At 32.4% G+C, this 19,574-nt stretch overlaps 1 protein-coding gene across 1 annotated transcript; it reads left to right on the top strand.

Annotated features, from left to right (window-relative positions):
- The first annotated feature begins 2,252 nt into the window (after positions 1-2,252).
- LOC132039239 (3-hydroxyisobutyryl-CoA hydrolase-like protein 5) lies at positions 2,253-5,622 on the top strand. Its single transcript, XM_059429770.1, has 14 exons — positions 2,253-2,327; positions 2,440-2,523; positions 2,621-2,689; positions 2,769-2,832; positions 2,954-3,111; positions 3,261-3,345; positions 3,575-3,660; positions 3,829-3,950; positions 4,037-4,097; positions 4,551-4,649; positions 4,936-5,037; positions 5,137-5,178; positions 5,300-5,412; positions 5,523-5,622. The coding sequence occupies exons 1-14, from the start codon at positions 2,253-2,255 to the stop codon at positions 5,620-5,622; spliced, it is 1,260 nt and encodes a 419-aa protein (XP_059285753.1).
- Positions 5,623-19,574: the final 13,952 nt, after the last annotated feature.

Below are 19,574 nucleotides of genomic sequence, written 5' to 3'. Positions count from 1 at the left end.
TACTTCCAAAAAATGTCTTTCCATCATGTGCTCCTCCGTTGTCAACATAGTTAAACTTTCCTAGAATTCTCTGGCACTCTTCAAGATGATTAGAGAGTAGGCTTTGTTAACACTAGGTGTAGGATACATCATCATAATTTGACTCCTACATTGATTAAATGAGCCATTCCGGCCCATCAAAAACTGTATTAATCTCTGATATTCAAAATGCTCATCATATGTCTTAGACTCGGGACAGGGACAACCAGAACAAGGCATTATAGAGTCAAATTCTTCCCATAACTCCTTCATTCTAGAGAAATAGGCTGAAACATATGAGACACCTTGAGTCAAGGTAGCAATCTCTCTGTGTAGGTAGAAGATTCTAGATCCATCTACCTTGTCAAATCTTTCCTTCAAATCATTCCAAACCTTTTGTGCACTTGATGCATACACTATTCCATTAAGTAGTTCTTTGCTAACAAACACCATAATCCATGAGAGTACAATTGCATTATATTTATCCCGTAGATCATGTAATGAGGAATCAAACTTATCCTTACCACATTTTCCATCAATGAACCCTAATCTCCCTTATCCTAGCAATCCTATTTTCATATATCTACTCCATGAAGCATAATTCTCAAAACCAGTTAATTGAATAGCTACAAGAGAACTACCTGAAGTGTCACAAGCTTGTAGAAACAAAGGATGGTGATGATCAATCACAGTTGCACCATCACCAGTTGCATTTGCAGTTGTTCCAAAGGGTTCTCCCATTCGTTTTTGCATTTTCAACCGCCATTGATGTAGATCAATAGCAACTTGACTACTGAACTTCGCAAAACCAAAAATCTCACAAAATTTAACTACTTCAACAACAATTGCAGTTAATCAATAAGAATTTAACTACTTTATGAGCGATAAATTGACGAAGAACATCGCTATAGTAGAGAAATTCTAATAGAAATCGCAATTGCAATCGAGAAGTCGAAAGAAAAATGAAGCTAACTATCAATTTCCTAACCCTAGCTCGGATACCATGTTGAGAATCATCAATGCCATGTTTAGGAGAGCATTAGAGTAGAGAGAAGAAATGTATATTGAATGAATAAGCAAATCTGTCTATTATAAAGGTAGCACTACTGCATATATACACGTCAACTAACTAACTGAGTTAGTTATTAACTAATACTAGCTACACTTATTTACTCCCTAGTTTAGCTAACTACACTTTGACCCTAAACTATTACAACTGCATCACAACACCATGTTGTGGTTTTCCATGTCATTAAAAGAGAATGTATACTCCCTCGATACCAATTTATTTGACAGTGTTCAACTTGGCACGGAGTTTCAGAAATAAAGAAAGATTTATAAAATTTGTGATCTAAAACAAAATACAATATTTGAGTGACTATAAATGTCTCTCATAATGGGTAAAAGGAATTTAAAGTTTAAATTATTTCTAAAAAGAATATAACAATTTTCGGAACAAATTAAAGAATATGACATATAAAGGGAGACCCAAGGAATAACCTATAATTATTTCAAAGCCGTTTCTCTCGCTGTAATTAAAGACAGTATCAGTTTGCCACGTTTAAAATCTAATAAATCCTCGACAAGGGAAAAAAAAAATGAAAACAAATATTAAGCGAATGATTTAGTTGACTCTTTCACTAATATTAAGCGAATGACTTGGTTGACTCTTTCACTAATATTAAGCGAATGATTTAGTTGACTCATTCATTCCCAATCACTGCCAACTTTTCTCATTATTTTTTTTAAAGGATTCAATCATTCATTCCATTTCCAGTCCAGTTTAGTTGACTCTTTCAATTATTTAACTTATATATCAAGATTCTATTGTTGCTTTTTTCAATTATTATAGTTAAGTTGGAGTTAAATTACTAGATTCATTAAGTTTAATACTATTATAATGATTCTTTCATGGCAGAAAGAGATATATTATTTTAAGGATGGTGCGAATTAACGCGTATAATATAAAGTCCTTTCCCATGCACAAAGTTATAAAAACCAAGAGTGTCGAGAAACAACTCATTTCATATCTTCTAGATTGCACATATTTTCTATTATCAGTGTGTTTCAACTTTCATTTCGTTGTTTTAGAAATCAATTTTGAAATCGTCGGTTAATCACTTAATCTGGTAAGTGTAATCATCCAATTACCCGTTATACATAGATGGTTTTTTTCAGAATTGTTAATAATTAACTTCTAGTGTTCATTTTCTCTCCAGTTCCATTTAGTGGCTATGGCCATAACATCTATTCCCAGTAGCACCACAGTGTTTCCAATGCCTCAACAAGTATTGAAACAAAGTAGAGAGGTAATTTCAAGTTTAATTCAATGTCACGAAAACTTCTAATTCTATCAGAAATATTCTTCCGATATATCTCTCATGTCTAATAAAATGTAGCTTAATTTTTGGTTCTCATCAGGTTGTTATTTCTGAGGAAATTGGCCGTGCTAGAGTGCTCACCTTAAATCGGCCTAACCATTTAAATTATATATCAGGCAAAGAGGTATATAGCAGCTACAATTACTTATTCAAGTGAAGAATACATATAGAGTTTAAATGGCTATTGCATGTTCACTTAATTACAAAATTTCCTTTCTTAGGCATTAATGCTAGGGCAGAAATTCGAGAAATATGAGAAAGATGATAACGCGGAATTTGTAATCATCAAGGTAATTAGTATATGTGTTAGTTATTTGCTTAGTTCCCTTAATTGACAAGTTTAATCCATTTCTTGAAATTCTCGTATAGGGGGCTGGCCGTACATTCTCTGCTGGTGGGGACTTGAAAATGTTCTATGATGCCCGAGACACAAGTAACTAGTTTTTTTTTTTTTCTTGTTTTTTTTTTCTTTTGTTAAGAAAAAAAAAAAAAGAACTGTTGAATAATTATTACATCTTCACTTAAACTCACGAGTACATGTGTATTCTTTTAAGGGGATTCTTGTCTTGAAGCTGCTTATAGAATGTACTGGCTTTGCTACCACATTCATACCTACAATAAACCACATATTGCTCTTGTCCACGGGATGTCAGTTGGTGGAGGTGCATCCTTGATGGTTCCAATGAAGTTTTCTGTCGTCACAGAGAAATCGGTTAGTATCAATTAATGCTTATCAAAAAGAAATTTATCTATAATTACCTTAAAAATAACTTGATTGTATAAATAGTTTTCTTATAGCATCGGTACATAGAACTTAAGTATTGTTTCAAGTCTACCTTTTTTTTTAATCGAACATTGCAGTTTTGTTCCACTCCTGAAGCAAGTCTAGGGTTCCACCCAGATTGCGGCTTCTCATACTTGCTTTCGCGCCTTCCAGGCCGACTTGGTAAGTGCTTATGAAAGAAAATGTAATTAATTTTTCTACTAGTTGAGTTTTTTTAAAATCAAAATCCACCTTGAAAGTGCGGGTTAGACTTGATTCCAACCTCGTGTATTAATAACCGAAAATATAATACATGTACAAGAGGTTTGTGACTTTGTGTAACCTAACCTCTCCAAAAAGTGATTGAAAAAGACCTGGTTAATTATATTGCTAATTACATGTACGTATGTAGGGGAATACTTGGGCTTAACAGGAGCAAAACTAAAGGGTAAAGAAGTGGTTGTCGCTGGACTTGCCACTCATTTTGTTCCTTCTCAGGTGGGTCCAAGCTTCAACAATTTCTCTAAGCTTTTCCTTTTATTTCAAAAATTACACCATATACCCCTAATAACATGATAAGCAAGTAATTCACAATGTTAATTATAAAGAGCATTATCATAGTTTAGCAGTGATTTTTACATATTATACACTTTCTTCAAATGTCAGAAATTATTCCAGCTAGAGAGACGCTTGCTTAGCATAAAAAGTGGTGAAGAGGATGCTATTAGATCTGCCATCAATGAATTTTCCACAAATGTTCATATTGATGAAAGAAGTATCTTGAACAAGTAATGTATTTTATAAATCATTATTTTGAACTTTTGCTTTGAGTCGATATTATGAGTGACATTTTATCTTTCTGATTCATGTGCAGGTTGTCCATAATCGACAAGTGTTTCTCCAAGGATTCGGTGGAGGAGATAGTGGAGTCACTTGTAAGAATTAATTAAAGAGGTACGTATACTCCTAATTACTGGGAAAAAAAAAAAAAAAAAAAGAGCTACTCCTAATTTCCTCTAATTTATTTGTATGGTACTCTTAAAATTTTGTAATGTTTCAAAATATCGGATGCATACTAAGCAAAAACTAATATTTTTTCATAGGATCACTACGTTAAAAAAAATCAAAAATTATAAATTCGTTTAAGTTATTAATTTAAATTACTATAACTTTTTTTTTTTCTCTCGAACACAATTTTAAGTATTTTCTTCCACCATTTTTAATATATAAATAAAAAGTAATTACATTAACTTTTAAAATTCTATCTCTAATTAAATGTTGTCACATGAATTGAAATTAGTAACATTAGGCTAGACAAATGATGATTTATAAGAATGGTTCATGCATATAATTATATAGCATAACTTCTCCTCTGCTTAACTTTTCAGGAAGCCGAGGCAAGCAAAAGAGGAAATGCTTGGATTATGCCAGTGCTTAAAAGCCTAAAGAAAGCATCTCCAACAGGATTGAAAATAACATTGAGATCGGTAATTAGTCCTTTATTATGCATATTAAACTAGCTAAAGAATTTTACCAACCACTAGGTACTCTATATATTATCACCAAATGTGTCCATATGTTTATAATCAAATTTATGAATGAATTAGGTGTTAAAGACGGTATAGCCAAATACAGTAAAATATAAATTGTTAAAAAGTTAACATATACAATATTTGGAATACTAGTTTTGGAAGTCAAACTTCTTGACCAAATTAGCCCAAGAGGAAGAGAAACGAGAAAGAATCTTACATTTTTCCAAAACTAATTTTCCAGATACGAGAAGGAAGGACACAAACCCTATCTGAATGCTTAAGGAGAGAATTTCGGATTTCGATCAACATACTACGAACCATAATATCTAGTGATTTCTATGAGGTAAAATTTTCAAATCTTATTAAGCAAATGTATTCTTAAGTATTTTATATGCAGAAGTACACTTAAATCTAAAGAGAGTTCATTGAATTGTTTATAAAGGGCATAAGGGCTTGCATAATTGACAAGGATAAGTCTCCAAAGGTATACTCCCTTCCTCCTTCAAGTATTAAACACATAATGTTTGTCAGTATTGAATAACGATAATAAACGTTTAATATGTTTATTAAAATAGTACTGATAAAACGGTTCACTCCTTTTCTAGTGGAACCCTTCAACTCTTTACAAAGTGCACGACGAGCAGCTCGACTTGATCTTCAAGCCATTTGAAGAACATGACTTAGAATTTCAAATTCCTATAAAAGAAGAAGGATGCAGGTCCGAATGAATTCCTATACCAATTGCACTTTAGCAAAAAATAAAAGTTTCATTATTGAAGAAAATTGTTAATTAAACTTTAATCTTACATTTGATCTGATAACTAACAGGTGGGGAGGACAATATGAAAATTCGGGTTATTGTCGTCCTAACCAAGTGAACATTCAAAAGGCGTCCCGATCAACAACTCGTGAAAGCGTACTTATATAATCTATTTTCTGTTATTAGTAAAATACATCCAAGTGTCTAGCCTTGATTCTTGTGTACTCACCGTGTGATATATATGTACGTAGTAGAAGAAATATTCCTTTGGGAAAATGTGACTGCAAATTTATTTCAGATTTTTGTACGTTACCCAGTATTGGATTAAATTTATTTCAGATTTTTGTACATTACCCAATATTAGATTAATATACACTTCTCTTGCAATACTTCTATTAACACAAATTCCTTGCTGGTTGGCTGCTTCTTCAAAACCCAACTCCAATGATACACCTATTTATGCCAAGGTGTGGGCCATTTGCACTTTTTCCCTCTTTTGTGCTTGTTTTAATTTTTGCCCCTCAGAGCAAATAACTTTTTCATGCGGCATAAGTTTATATTTTCATCATAATATCTCAAAAGTTATGTCGGCACCGGCCTTGAAGAATTTGTGCACCACTAGGCATAAGCTCGATTTTGAAGGGCAAAAATTAAAGATCAACCCATTTTAAAGACAAATAGGTTTTTTTTTTGTGCGGATTGCCCTTCAAAGGCAATAGTCTTTAATTTTTGTCCCTTAAATTGTTGGTCTTTAATTTTTGAACTTCGCCTAATACCATGAGGTTTTGGGTTCGACCCCCGGCTCAGTCAAAAAAAAATCGCTAGGCAAAGTTTCATAGCAAAATTAGGCCTATTCGGGCAAAAATTAGGCCTTAAGGCAAAGTTTTGCAAATTCCAACTGAGCTAAAAAAAAATTGCCTTAATGCAAAACTCTACAGGTTTTGACTTCAAGCATAAGGGTAAAACTCAGCCTTAAGTAGAGTTTGCACTCAAACTCTACCTGACAAGGTTTGAGTACTCTACCTAAAGGTAACAGAACTCTGTCTTGCAAATCCAAACTCTACCTTGAGAATTTTTTAAAATTTTTGACTGAGCAAGGTTTGAACCCGGAACCAAGAAATTTTTAGTGAAGGGCAAAAATTAAAGACCACCCCCGAATAAGGGAAATCGTGCTAATTGCTCAACAAATAGACCATTCCTTTTGAAGAGATAAACGTGCAATTTCTTCTTGTTAGAGATTTATGATCAATTTTTGCGCGGATCATCCTTCAAAGGCACTGGTCTTTAATTTTTACCCCTCAAATTGCTGGTCTTTCATTTTTTTTTTCCCTTCTCTTAAAAAGGTAGTCGAAAATATCCTGAGGTTCTGGGTTCGAACCCCCGCTCAGTTGAAAAAAAAAAAATCGCAAGGCAAGGCTTTGCAAAAAGTCTATCTTATGCGGCAGAGTTTGTCTTAAGGCATAACTAAAGTCTGCCTTATAAGGCAAAGTTTGTCGTATCCGGCAGACTTTTAGTTATGCCTTAAGGCAAAGTTTACAACATAGGGCAGGCTTTTCCTTAAGGCATAACTAAAAGTCTGCCGCATAAGGCAAAGTCTGCTGTATCCGGCAAACTTTTAGTTATGCCTTAAGGCAAAGTCTGCCGCATAAGGCAGACTTTTAGCGAAGCCTTGCCTTGCGATTTTTTATTTTATTTTTATGACTAAGTGGGGGTTCGAACCCAGAACCTCGGGTTATTTTAGGCAAAGAGAAAAAATTAAAGACGAGCAATTTGAGGGACAAAAATTAAAGACCATCCCCAAAAGGACAATCATGCAAATTGCCCACTTATGATTGAAATCTTTAGCCCAGCCCACCGAGTTAAAAGAGAGTCCATTTATAGCCTGGCAGTTTGATCTTGACCCAACATATTGATACTCAACGGGTCATTGGCCCTAATTCCCTAGTTTGTGCTGATCTTTAATTTCTTTTTTTGCGCGGATTGTCCTTTATTTGGGGTGGTCTTTAATTTTTGCCCTTCAAATTGGTGGTCTTTAATTTGTCCTCAAGGCCCAAATTCTGCCTCATGAGCAGATTTGCAAAATTCTGCCTTAAGGGAGAATTTGCATGGGCATAATTGTCACGCCCGAACCAGGCTCGGACGTAACACCCCGCCCCGCGCCCGAAATTACGTGACCGAGCGAATTCTAATCAACACGCAAAACATAACCTTTGGAAACAACAAAACACATGCCGATATACTAAAGGTCCGACCGAAATCATAATGCGGCAAATACTTTGACAAATCCGAAATATTCCGAACGTAGCCAACATGGGAAACCAAAACAATCGAATAGACCGCCAACAAGGCTAACATAATAAATATACAAATTGTCCCGTTTAATTTTAGCCTCTAAGAATACAAACATCTTTTTGAACCGAAATAGATAGCCGACAATGCCCCGAAGGAATTTGGGCTCTTTTGGGGATACGTGTATTTAAAGAGCCGAGTTTCGTCAACCTCGAATATCGTTGCCGCATCGCGAGATTTTTGCCCCTGCACAATAAAAACATCAAGACATTTGAATTGCCGAAATGTAAACCCAAGCAATAAAATACCGAAACGAACCCCCGCTCGATAAAAAAAAATCGCAATAGCAAGGCGGAGATATGGAAGCCCTTACAATCATCAAATTATCCGTGTTTGTATATGCGGGGCTCGCCCAATAATAAATGCACGCTAACTTCGCCCAAGTAGGCATATACGTATACACAAACCTATGCCTTGGGCAAAATTATGTATAATTTTGGTTAATTAATAAGGATTTCGAGACCATAATAACAATGAACAATGTCGAACCGAATTAGACATAAGCGAAGGACAAAACACCGATCGTTTAAAGCATACCGAATTTCTAGACCGAGACTCAAACAATACATAAGTCTATAAAGATTACGGGTTCATGATATTCAAATTGACAACCATGAACGATGTTCTCAGAATCGCAACCCTAGAAGATAATGCGCTTTATATCATATCATGAAACTAGGGCTAAACTATATTCTCGAGTCAAATTACCGACAAGTATGAAGAATGAGGCGTAGGGAGAATTGGACATTCCTAACGTAGATAGTTAGTCTCACATACCTTAATCCATTTGAGCGAATACAATGTTCGTCAATTTCAACTTTGATCTATATCAATACAAGTCAAAGGGATTCTATATTAGCAATAATATTCACGCTTTGGTCATCTAAGCATTTTATCAAACTATTAGCTCCACAACCTTCATTAATGGTGTTTTCATTCACCCAATCCCCATTCTATTACTTCTAGTGATTCTACAATCTCAATTAGGTGTAATTAACATCATTCTCCATCACCCATATGATTATAACAATCTCAAGTCAACAATCCAAAACCCTACTATAGTTTGTATTCTCTTACTAAACCCATTTACTATTCTCCCAAGAACTCATCAATTCACTATTATGGATGATAAAACTGTAAACAGGATTACCTTTTTTACGTTCAATCCTCTTGAATTTGTCCTAGTTTTCCACATCCAACAATAATGTTCCAATCACAACTTGGATTAAATTTATTTAAAAGAAATTATACTTGAATTCAATCTAGAATCATGATAAAACTTACCTTGGAGGGTTCTCGAGGCTTTTGTTCCCCCGACTTTAATTTTTCTCCACTAGGGTTGTTAGGAAAATAAACTCCAAGGTTAAATATAACTTAAAATGCGAAATCCAACTTTTGACCCAAAATCGACCCGTTTCACATGGGTCCTCTGCGGGTGAATCGCGCAACATTCTTCAAATATTCATGTTCTCGGCCCGCGAATTTTATTATTTTATAACGAGAAGCGTTGTGTCGGTTTTGCGCACGGTAAAATAGGCATAACTTCTTGTACATAGCTCTGTTCAAGGCCCATAATATACCGTTGGAAATCTATTTCAAAGGGCTACAACTTTCATGTTTTAAGTTTCCTCAAATTCCCAAGGGATTTTCACGTTTATCTCAAAAACTTAGCCGATTCTATAGACTTTTAAACGCCTTACTATTAGCCATATTGAGATGATCATTCTCATTAATCTAATTGTTGGTCCATATCGTTAGAAATCTATTTTTATGTACTACAATTTCATTAGGGTACTTTCCCAAATTCCCAACTAATCAAAGAGTTATCACTTCCCGAAGTGGGCCTATCAACCATTTTCGCAAAACGTTCAAACCTTCAATTTTTCCACTAAAACTCTAATGATATGAGTCTAACTTTAGTTCTTAGATACGGGTGTAACAATACCCCGATGATGATTCAAGAAATTTGCAAATTCTGAGCCATGTAAATTTTGCCTTTAAGGCCCAAATCGTTTAAAATAATAATGGGCAAAAATTAAAGCACTTTTGAGGGACAAAAATTAAAGACCACCCCCAGCGAAGGACAATCCTGCAAATTGTCCGTTTAATTTTAGCCTCTCATAACAAACATCTTTTTGCGTAGATGGTCCTTATTATAAGGTAATTTTCGTCCCATATCTCTTTTAATTTTTGCCCGCGCAAAGAAAATAAGGTTCTGGTTTGAACCCCCGCTCAGTAAAAAAAATAAATCGCAAGGCAAGGCGGCAATACTAAAAGTCCTTACAAGGCAAAGTCTGCCGTCTCCGGCATAGATTCTATGTAACTTCGCCCAAGTAGGCATAGGTTCATAGAAACCTATGCCTTGCAAAATTATAATTATTTTCATATGGTTGTTTCGAGCTACAACTGGGTATTTTTCGGCCACCATTTTAAGAAGGACAAAAATTAAAGACTCTACACTATATGAGGTGCAAAGTTAAAGACAAGTCCGTTTGAAGGGTAATCGTGCAAATTGCCCCAAAACAAATGATGTTTCTGTAAACGATCATATATTTTCACATCATAATATAAAGCGTCTTTTAGGCAAAGTGGATTGTTAAAGGGCAAAATTTCATTTGAAGGATAAAAATTTTTCGATTTTTATTAAATAACGTATGCAATTTTTTGGGAAGATGACAATATTTAATAATTTGTCAATACGGACGTGCATCTTAGTTTTGAATATTATTCAGTCACCCCAAGATGTTTGTATTCAGTTAAAAAGTTGAAAAAAAAAGAACTGTAAACAAGAGATTACATACTTGTTTGTCCAAGTTTTTTTAGAAAATAATGTTTGTGTTATAAATATTATTTAATTATGGATGTCTATCTTTAGAAACTTTAGGGTTTGTGACTTTGATGTTAATTTTCCCCTATAAATAGAGATGTTCTCTTCATTGTTAACACCCCTAACAAGAGAAATAAAAGATATGTCTCTCTCTTCTCTCTTTCTCTACAATATTTTCTTCTATTTTTTATTTTATAACACGTTATCCATTTTGCTTAACAATATTTTATGGCTCGTTAAATTTGTTTTCTATAATATTAAGTTGTCTGGTTTATCTCAAATCCACATATGACACCAAGGTAAGTGATTTCTTATATATTAATTAATTAGCCATGACTATATGCACATAAATATTGTTACATGTTGGTAACTATGGCTTTCCATGATTATAATCTTACCCATAATTCTATTGCCAAACGTATTTGTCCACCAATGATGATTCAAGAAATTTTCTTAAAGCTTGTATGAATTAGATATATTTACACTTGGCCAGGTTAATTGACCAAGTTGTTCCCGAAGAACAATATTTTAAGAGGGATTATGATATTAATTCATATCTCTTAATGGCAAAGAATAAGAGTTTGAGAAATATATGATCACCGTAAGTGATAATATTTCTTAAATTTCGTTATTAGTAAATTCATTTCGGTCTATAACCACCAAAAGTGAAAATATTTTCATATACTTGTTGTGATTATAAAGGAAGATATGTTAGAGAAGAATTCTCTACACTATATGTATGCCTCGCTTTGCTCCTGAAGTAGCAACATTTTAGAAGAGTTTGTAAGCGATCATAATTTGATGTGATTAACGCACGTTCAAATGATTATGTTCCATTCCTGAAGAATGAGAACTTTTGATAAATATTACAAATACAAATCCATTCCTTGAAGTGAATGTGATGATATTTAGTAAAGATTATAAATACGGACGTGCACTTGGTTGTGAAGATATCACGAGTCACCTCCTAAGAGGTAGAATAATTGAAAAAAAAATATTCTAAATATTCTATGCTTTACTCCCAAAGTAGTAAAATTTGAAAATTTACTCTTGAAGTAGTAACTTTGAAATTTATTTCCGAAATAGTAAACTTTGAAATTACTCCGCAAAAGTAAGCTTTAATTTACTCTCAAACAGGTAAACTTAAAATATATTTACTCGAAAAGTTTGTTCTTGTTTATTATGTCCGGAATCTCTTTCTTTTTATGAGACCTAGTTACTTAATATTTTACTATCCGATGATAAGACTTTGTAATTTCATATTTTTTTAACCATTTGAATTAATGTGTAAACGTTTTGTGTATTTTGGACTTGTCTACTTAAATATTGGCAATTAATCAAGAAATCACATGTTATGTTTATTAGTTTTATTTAGAAAAAAAAAAATGATTTGAAGTGAAAGTAATTAAAATTTCATACAACAATATTATATTGACCATTTTTGAATTTGCTTCAAGTCTAGATTTCGAAGCTTTGTTTTTTAAAGTGCTAAATTAGTGATAATAAATCATCGTTCTCTCATTTATCTTGTAAGTATGAAATTAATATTTCAAATTTTGAAAATATGAAATGATTGTTTGGGATCTTTATTAGTGACCTCTTCCTGAAGTTTGTCTAATCTATTATTCAAGAAAAGAGGATTAAGGCTACTATGAATTTATCAGACTTATAAGACTTTCAAAAAAAATCTAATCACAAAGTTGTAGACCTTTACTTTGAGTGTAAATTAATGCTTTTTCTTTTTCTAGTTATAAGTTCTTATTGATAGATATAATATGCTTGTGCATTATTTTATTACTATGGATAGAGGCAATTAAGAAGATTGTTTCATAAATAATCATCAACCTTCTATATATAAGAATTATTCAAAATTGTACAACGACTATGGTGTAACATTATAATAATTTCTATTATGATTAGAAGTCAATTATGCTTTTCACCAATATTTTACATTGTTCCGTCATTCAGTAAAATAATGAGACGCTAAAAGTTGTGTACAAAGCTCATTTAAATTGATCAAGTTTTAAACAACAATGAAAAATAATCTTACAACACATCTCGAAAAGATAAAATAACAAAGGATATAAATGTTATTTTGATTCGTATGAATGCCATTGTCTAATACTTATTTTATGTATCTTTCTACTTGCTTTACCACATTAATATATTTGTTTTTTGTAATTAAAGTAAAGTAATAAGGGTATAGTACTCATATGGCAATTGTTTAAAGAAAGATAAATTATTTGATACAAAATATTCGATATTAATGGGATATTCTCCCCGAAGGAGATATTTATCATGAAGAATTATTAAAGACTATATAACTTAATGTTTACTTTGGTTATTTATGAATTTTTTAAATGTTCATTTGATATTATTCATTTCATGACACCAGCAATATTTTTTTTTCATGATACCAGAAGTATCTAAGAAATATTTGATAGAACAAAATCAATTAAGAGCTCCAAAAGAGCTAACTATTTATCTAGAAGATCATGACACTAGTAGTGTCCAAACAATATGTGATTATGGAGAATAAATTAAAGGCTCCTGAAGAGCTTATATACTATTATGTCATTCGTTCTAGATTGTAATATACGAAGTTGTTATGATCGAAACACAAGTTGTAGTAAACCCGAAGTTTACTAAAGTAAATGGCTATCATATTGAAGTTATAAATGATTGGAGGATTAAATATCTTCAAAATCATAGTGGGTAAGAAATATGTATGTGAAAGGTTACCCTCTTTATTCTCCAAATTGTACTACACAAATATAAGCATGATGAAATCACATGTCACAGTAAACCAGAAGTTTATTGATACAAAAAAAAAAAAAAAAAAAAAAAAAAAAATCATGTCATAGTAAACCAGAAGTTTACTAAAACAAATAGCACATGGCATGGTAAACTTGAAGTTTACTAGTATAAATAATTTTATTAGTCGGCATGAGCGGTTTGGCCATCCCGATTCAAATATGATGTGCAAATTGAGTATTTGACATATATTGAAGAACTAGAAGATTCTTCAAGAATTTATTTTTGTTGCTTGTTCTCATGATAAGTTGATTATACTGGCTAATGTTGGGATTGAATTCCCTAAATTCTGGAAAAATATAAAAGGTGAATATGGGCCCGTTCACTTGTTATGTGATGTCTTAAATAGATGCATCGATAAGACGGTCACATGTGCGTTTATTGTCAACCCGCAGTTTGACATATGCAAAGTTACTTGCTCAAAATAATTGAGTTGAGAGCACAATTTTTAGATTATGTAATTAAGATAATTCATCTTGTTAATGCTAGTTTATACCAAGCTGGTTTGGCGTTGAATGCCTCCGATAAATGGCTAAACCATTGCTTATGAGAACAAAGCTTCATGTGCTGGTCTGAGATATGATATATAGTATATAACATCATTTGTATGCTTCAAACCAATAAATTACGATAATTCTTCCTTCACAATTGGTTCAGGGTTAGGAACCAGATATTTCCATCTAACAGTTTTTTATGTGTGATATATGATTAATTAATCTACCATGATGCACAAAGATGGATTCCCCTAAAGAAGATGGGATATATGTTAGTTTTTCTAACATATGGGGGAGAGAATAAGCAGCTCAGGAATATGTTATGAATTATCATTAGTATGATCCTCATTCCAAAGATAATTCAACTCAAATGCTAGAAGCATTTGCTGACCCAAAATTAATTTTTAATTTCACCGCAAAATGCTCCTATTAAATTCATGTCCCTGAAGGACAGAGTCTATAGCATGCATGAAGCGTGGTAGACTAATCGGTTCCAAATGCAATAATCATTGAAAAGAAAGAGGAGCAAATGATCAATGATCATTATAAGGAGGCAATGTGCTCTTGAAGAGCATACGACATAACACTTCATGAAACCTTATGAGAGGTTTAGGTACCTAAAATAATGAAAGTGATGAGATCTCAATAAGTTATGTCACATTGCGAACCGATACAAATGATATATCGTCGACGATATCTTTGGTACAATATAGCGCAATATTGTAAAAGATTGTGAGGATCTAAATTCTACGTCTATTAAAGCATGCTAACGTAGAAATTATTATCAAGTGAAATGACGCATCTTGGTAAGTGTAAAGCTTATTGGACATGTTGTTCATACACCAGAAGATGTCACATATTTAAATAGAAATAGATGTTGTCACAACCTATGTGAATTACTTGACAAAATTATATGAAAATTCCTGAAGAATTTTAAATGCCTGAAGCATATACAAGTTGTAGAAATTTGTTCATAATTCTCATATGAATTAAGTGAAGCAAGGTGAACGCGATTTTATCACCTTAATGAATATTTACTGACTAAGGGCACAAATGACTCTATTTATCCTTATGACTTTGTGAAAATCAAAATCTGTCATATTATTGGTGCAAGTTGATTACTTGAATATTATTGAAACTCTTGAAGAGTTCTCAAAAGCAATTTATTATCTGTTGAAAGAAGTTGAAATGAGAAACTTGCAGAATTTTTTGTCTGAAGTGCCATATCTTTATGCAATTAATGCATTTATATATTTTGCTATGACTATGAGGGATTATAGTCATACGATGTTGTTTTACATGACAGTCAAATCATATAAAGGTAACATCTGTTTATAAAGCAAGTCAGAAATGCACTTGGAGTGATTTCAATAATATTATATACCAATGCAACAACTCTATCCAAAGACTGAAGATGCGTTAAAGATACATAGCCCAACTAAAGAGAGGATTCATAAAAGCACAAGGCAAGTTTCACCAAAGTTGTTCCTCACACACGAGCTCCAGAAGAATGGTGATATCAACGTGCAAGAGATTTGCTCGAGCGATAATATGACTGATTTATTCACCAAGTCTCTACCAACTGAAACTTTCGAGAAGATGGTGCTCAAGATTGAGATGTGAAGATTCAAGTTTTTGGATTGAAGTTCTCATCGGGGGAGTTAATACGCGTTGTACTCTTTTTCCCTTTCAAGGTTTTTGTCCCACTGGGTTTTTCCTTGTAAGGTTTTTAATGAGGCAACCAAATGGCGTATTATTAGAAATGTGTACTCTTTTCCCTTCACTAGAATTTTTCCCACTGGGTTTTTTCTAGTAAGGTTTTAACGAGGCACATTATCTACCAAATAGACATCCAAGGGGGAGTGTTATAAATATTATTTAATTATGGATGTCTATCTTTAGGAGAAATATTAGGGTTAGTGACTTTGGGATCAAGTCACTTTTCCCCTATAAATATAGAGGTTCTCCTTCATTGTAAATCAATCCCTAACAAGAGAAATAAAAGAATTCTCCTCTCTTTTCTCTTTCTCCACAATATTCTTCTTGCTTGCTTTATTATTTTATAACAGTCATTAAATCAAGATAACATAACTATTTTTCACTTTTATTCTAACTATAGTAAATGTGGAAAGAGAATAAAGTTGTGCAAGGAAGAATAACATTAAATGAGGTCGAAGAATAAATTCAGATAATTTAGTCAAATTATTTGTTTAGTTAATATTTTTTTAAGGGGCATGCAAAATACAAACATGACTATTAAAATGAGACCAAATGAGTGTTAATTTATCGAATAGATAAGGTCTTGAATTTTGATGGTCAAAAGAATCAAATTGTGATTTATAATTGAAATTTCTTATACACGGTCAATTCCTTGCTTTAAAGGGATAATAATAGACCTTTGATTCTAATGTTAGCAAGCCCATCGCTATTTTGAGAAGTTGTCTCCTTCATGTGTATTGCTTGTATATGATGGAGCCAGTAATTTTAATAAGAAGGATTAAAAAAAAAAAGGAATTTGAATACCTACATCTCTTATATTAAGTGATTTAATAATATAATATTTTTTTTATTATTTATGCAGTATCATTTTCAATAAAGGAGTTCAATTTCTTACCCCAAATTCATTGCTTATTACTACTTAGTAAATCACAGGATTTATGATCTATTTAATTGGTATTTCTAAGGATAGTTTAATGACAAAATAACACAATTTCAGTCATGTAATGACTTTATTTTTAAAGAGGAGAGATGGAACTCCGGGACTTCTCAGCCTCACTCATCCTAACTATCTAATGACTTTAGTTAAACAAATGAAAAAACAAATAATAATAAGAAGATTATTTATTACTTCTAGAACACTGTTTGCCCTTGAAATATCTATCAAATTAAAAATGAAAAAAAGAAATCCGCGTTTAAGTCTCAATTATTGGACTCTCTGAATAATTGCTGTTGTTGGTCAAATGAAATAGAAAAGATAGAGCGATGTTTCCAATATGAACGACTTTTGTGAACTTTATCCAATTTTTATATTACCGTGGTAGAAACGTCCAGTGTTGCTTTTTTAAAATAAAATATATTTACTACTCCATTACTCTTCTGCATCTGTTTCACACTTGTACTTTTCAGATGTATTAACGATTAACGCTTTCTTATTTTTTATGAATAATTTCATACTTTGTTTCTTGAGCTAGAAAAATATTTAAACTTTATAAGTCGTAAATATGATATGAAAAGCTTTTTTCTTGGACTTGCTCAGGGCTCGTCCCTAGGCGGGGCGCTTATAAAACGTATTATGATTCACGTGTGAGGCTTATGCTTCAATTGTCTGATCGTGCGTAATTAATACACGTAAAGTTCAACGCTCGAAGCTTGCTCAACAATTTCTACACAAATCATGTGTTCAATTCCGTAATTAAAGTTGTTGACCTTCAAATTTTTTTAAATAAATGAATGATAAAAGTTTTATTTCTCTATAAAAATATGAAGAATGAAAGTAACTTAAATAACGTCCATAATATTGCACACATATCCGAAAATATGTTTATACCGATTACAACTCATATTTTCTACTTTTTGTACTTAAATCCCTACTTCTCTAGAAAGTATCAATCAGGAAACACTGTTTCCAAGTTATTATGATTAAGTTCTAATCTTTATTACCACGAGCATATTATTAAATTAGTGAGCAGATTAATTGCTGACAACTCTTAAGTGCAATTCACATGCATGTGGGACACAAGGAGATTCGTATAAACTTATAATCCAAAATATTCACAACCAAACGACATGGAAAAAAGAAAAGAAATTAAAAGCTTAGGCACAATCCCGATCATGTGTTTTTAAAAATTTAGGTATGTTATTTTACTAAAAAATACATCAATTCAAACAAGTGAGCTATATACACGTTACTTTATGGTGATTAATTAGGCTAAACTTGACAAAAGAGCTCCTGATTTCAAACAATAATTACAAGTTGGAGGATTTTAATATTAATAAGTTGTTGCAAGGAATAATTGTTAACGGCGTAGTTATAGTTTGAGTTGTTAAAGAATATATTCTGTCACATCGTTGTGTAAGGATTTTTAAAGGTATTAAGGTGTTCATGTTATTTTAATATGACATTACAGGTAAAGCTTGTTAAGTTTGTCTCTCTTTAATTATTTTTCTATTGCTCTGAACTTCTTTCTTTCAACAAAGCCTGTCAATTCATACTGGACTCATTTCTCTTAATTCAAACACAGGATATATATGCACACACTCTTAACACAAGATCGAGTGATGCTCTTATAATGGAAAAGATGATTAACCTTACTTAAGAACGAAATATGATAAGTACTAAACTACTTTTTAAAACAAGAAAAAAAAAACTCAATTTTACTTAAGTAGAAGATCACAAAAGGAAACAAAAATTGTATTTTCGATAATGTACCCATACAAAGTTGAATGACCTTTTCATTGTATGAAAATATTTCGTGAAATTAAGTGACCTTTTTACTATAAGAAATAGTTTAGTGGCTTCGGTACAATTTTTTACTCCATGTCTGCTTTAATTGAAGATGTGTCTACTATCTTGGATACTGGAATTAAAGGTTAAGTTGTAGAAGTTTTCTTTAGGAACAAATGTTCCACAATATTTTTCTTATGCACGCAGCTTACAGAGGACATGACCTTAAATAAAAAGTTGTGAAGAACACGGATTAGGGTAGAAGGTTAGTAGATAGTAGAACGTTGTGTCACTTATCCTTCTATATTAGGAGTCATAGTATTTCTCCTATAATTTCTTGTCCTCGATTTTTGTTATTATTTACTGTCTCTTGTTCTTTGTTTAGCATATTGTTTTGTTGTAGTTATTATTTCCTTTTTGTTGGGATCGAAATAACAGGGCGTCATGCGGAAGCTAATAATTGCAAACTTTAAACGACAATAAATCAGAAGACAATGAAAATATACTAAAAAGGCATAATATTTTAATAGGGTTTGGTCAATTGACCTACATATCGAAAACTAATATAAAGAAAGACATAAAACTGTGGAGAGAATAATCTCCCCATAAACAAGACTCTCTAAACGACTACATTGTGGATGCTATTGTGTTATGTCATATGAGAAGGATTCTTCAATTTATAGAGGTCCAAAACCTTTCCCTCCAAGAAAAGGACTAGCCAAATATGGAAGAGAATTATATTTTCCTTTCAGGGAAAAGTAAAACTCAAATATGGTAAGAAAATCATGGCAAAACCCTAACACTTTTTCCTATTTAACCTGCTTTGTTATTGCTTTATTCTCAGTCTCTTCATTCTATCTTCAAACAACCTCTCTACCTCCCAAAGTGGGAGTAAAGTCTGCGTACCTATCCTTCCCAAACCCCACTTTAAATATTACACTGAGTATATTATTGTTGTTGTTGTAATATTTTGCTTATGCATGCCTCTTAATCTAATTATCTATGGAAAAAAAGGTCAATGAGAATTGACGAAGACAAATGAGGACAGCCCAAAGTTGAAAAACAAATTCTTACCACTCCTTATAAGTGGGAGTTAATACTCCCTCTGTCCCAATTTATGTGGCATATTTCATTTTTTGAGAGTCAATTTGACTAAATTTTGAAATTAAATTCGATTAGATTAACTCAATAT

The sequence above is a fragment of the Lycium ferocissimum genome, chromosome 12, assembly GCF_029784015.1.
Source record: "Lycium ferocissimum isolate CSIRO_LF1 chromosome 12, AGI_CSIRO_Lferr_CH_V1, whole genome shotgun sequence".
NCBI classification, from domain to species: domain Eukaryota; kingdom Viridiplantae; phylum Streptophyta; class Magnoliopsida; order Solanales; family Solanaceae; genus Lycium; species Lycium ferocissimum.
Note: the sequence above shows the minus strand (reverse complement) of the source record. Positions and strands in the feature narration are given on the sequence as shown.

Bases quoted from the DNA above. Each gene is read 5' to 3' on its own strand.
- LOC132039239 (XM_059429770.1), top strand. From the start codon at position 2,253: ATGGCCATAACATCTATTCCCAGTAGCACCACAGTGTTTCCAATGCCT. The intron at 2,690-2,768 runs GTAATTAGTATA...ATTCTCGTATAG, and splicing joins CGGAATTTGTAATCATCAAG to GGGGCTGGCCGTACATTCTC. The intron at 3,951-4,036 runs GTAATGTATTTT...ATTCATGTGCAG, and splicing joins GAAAGAAGTATCTTGAACAA to GTTGTCCATAATCGACAAGT.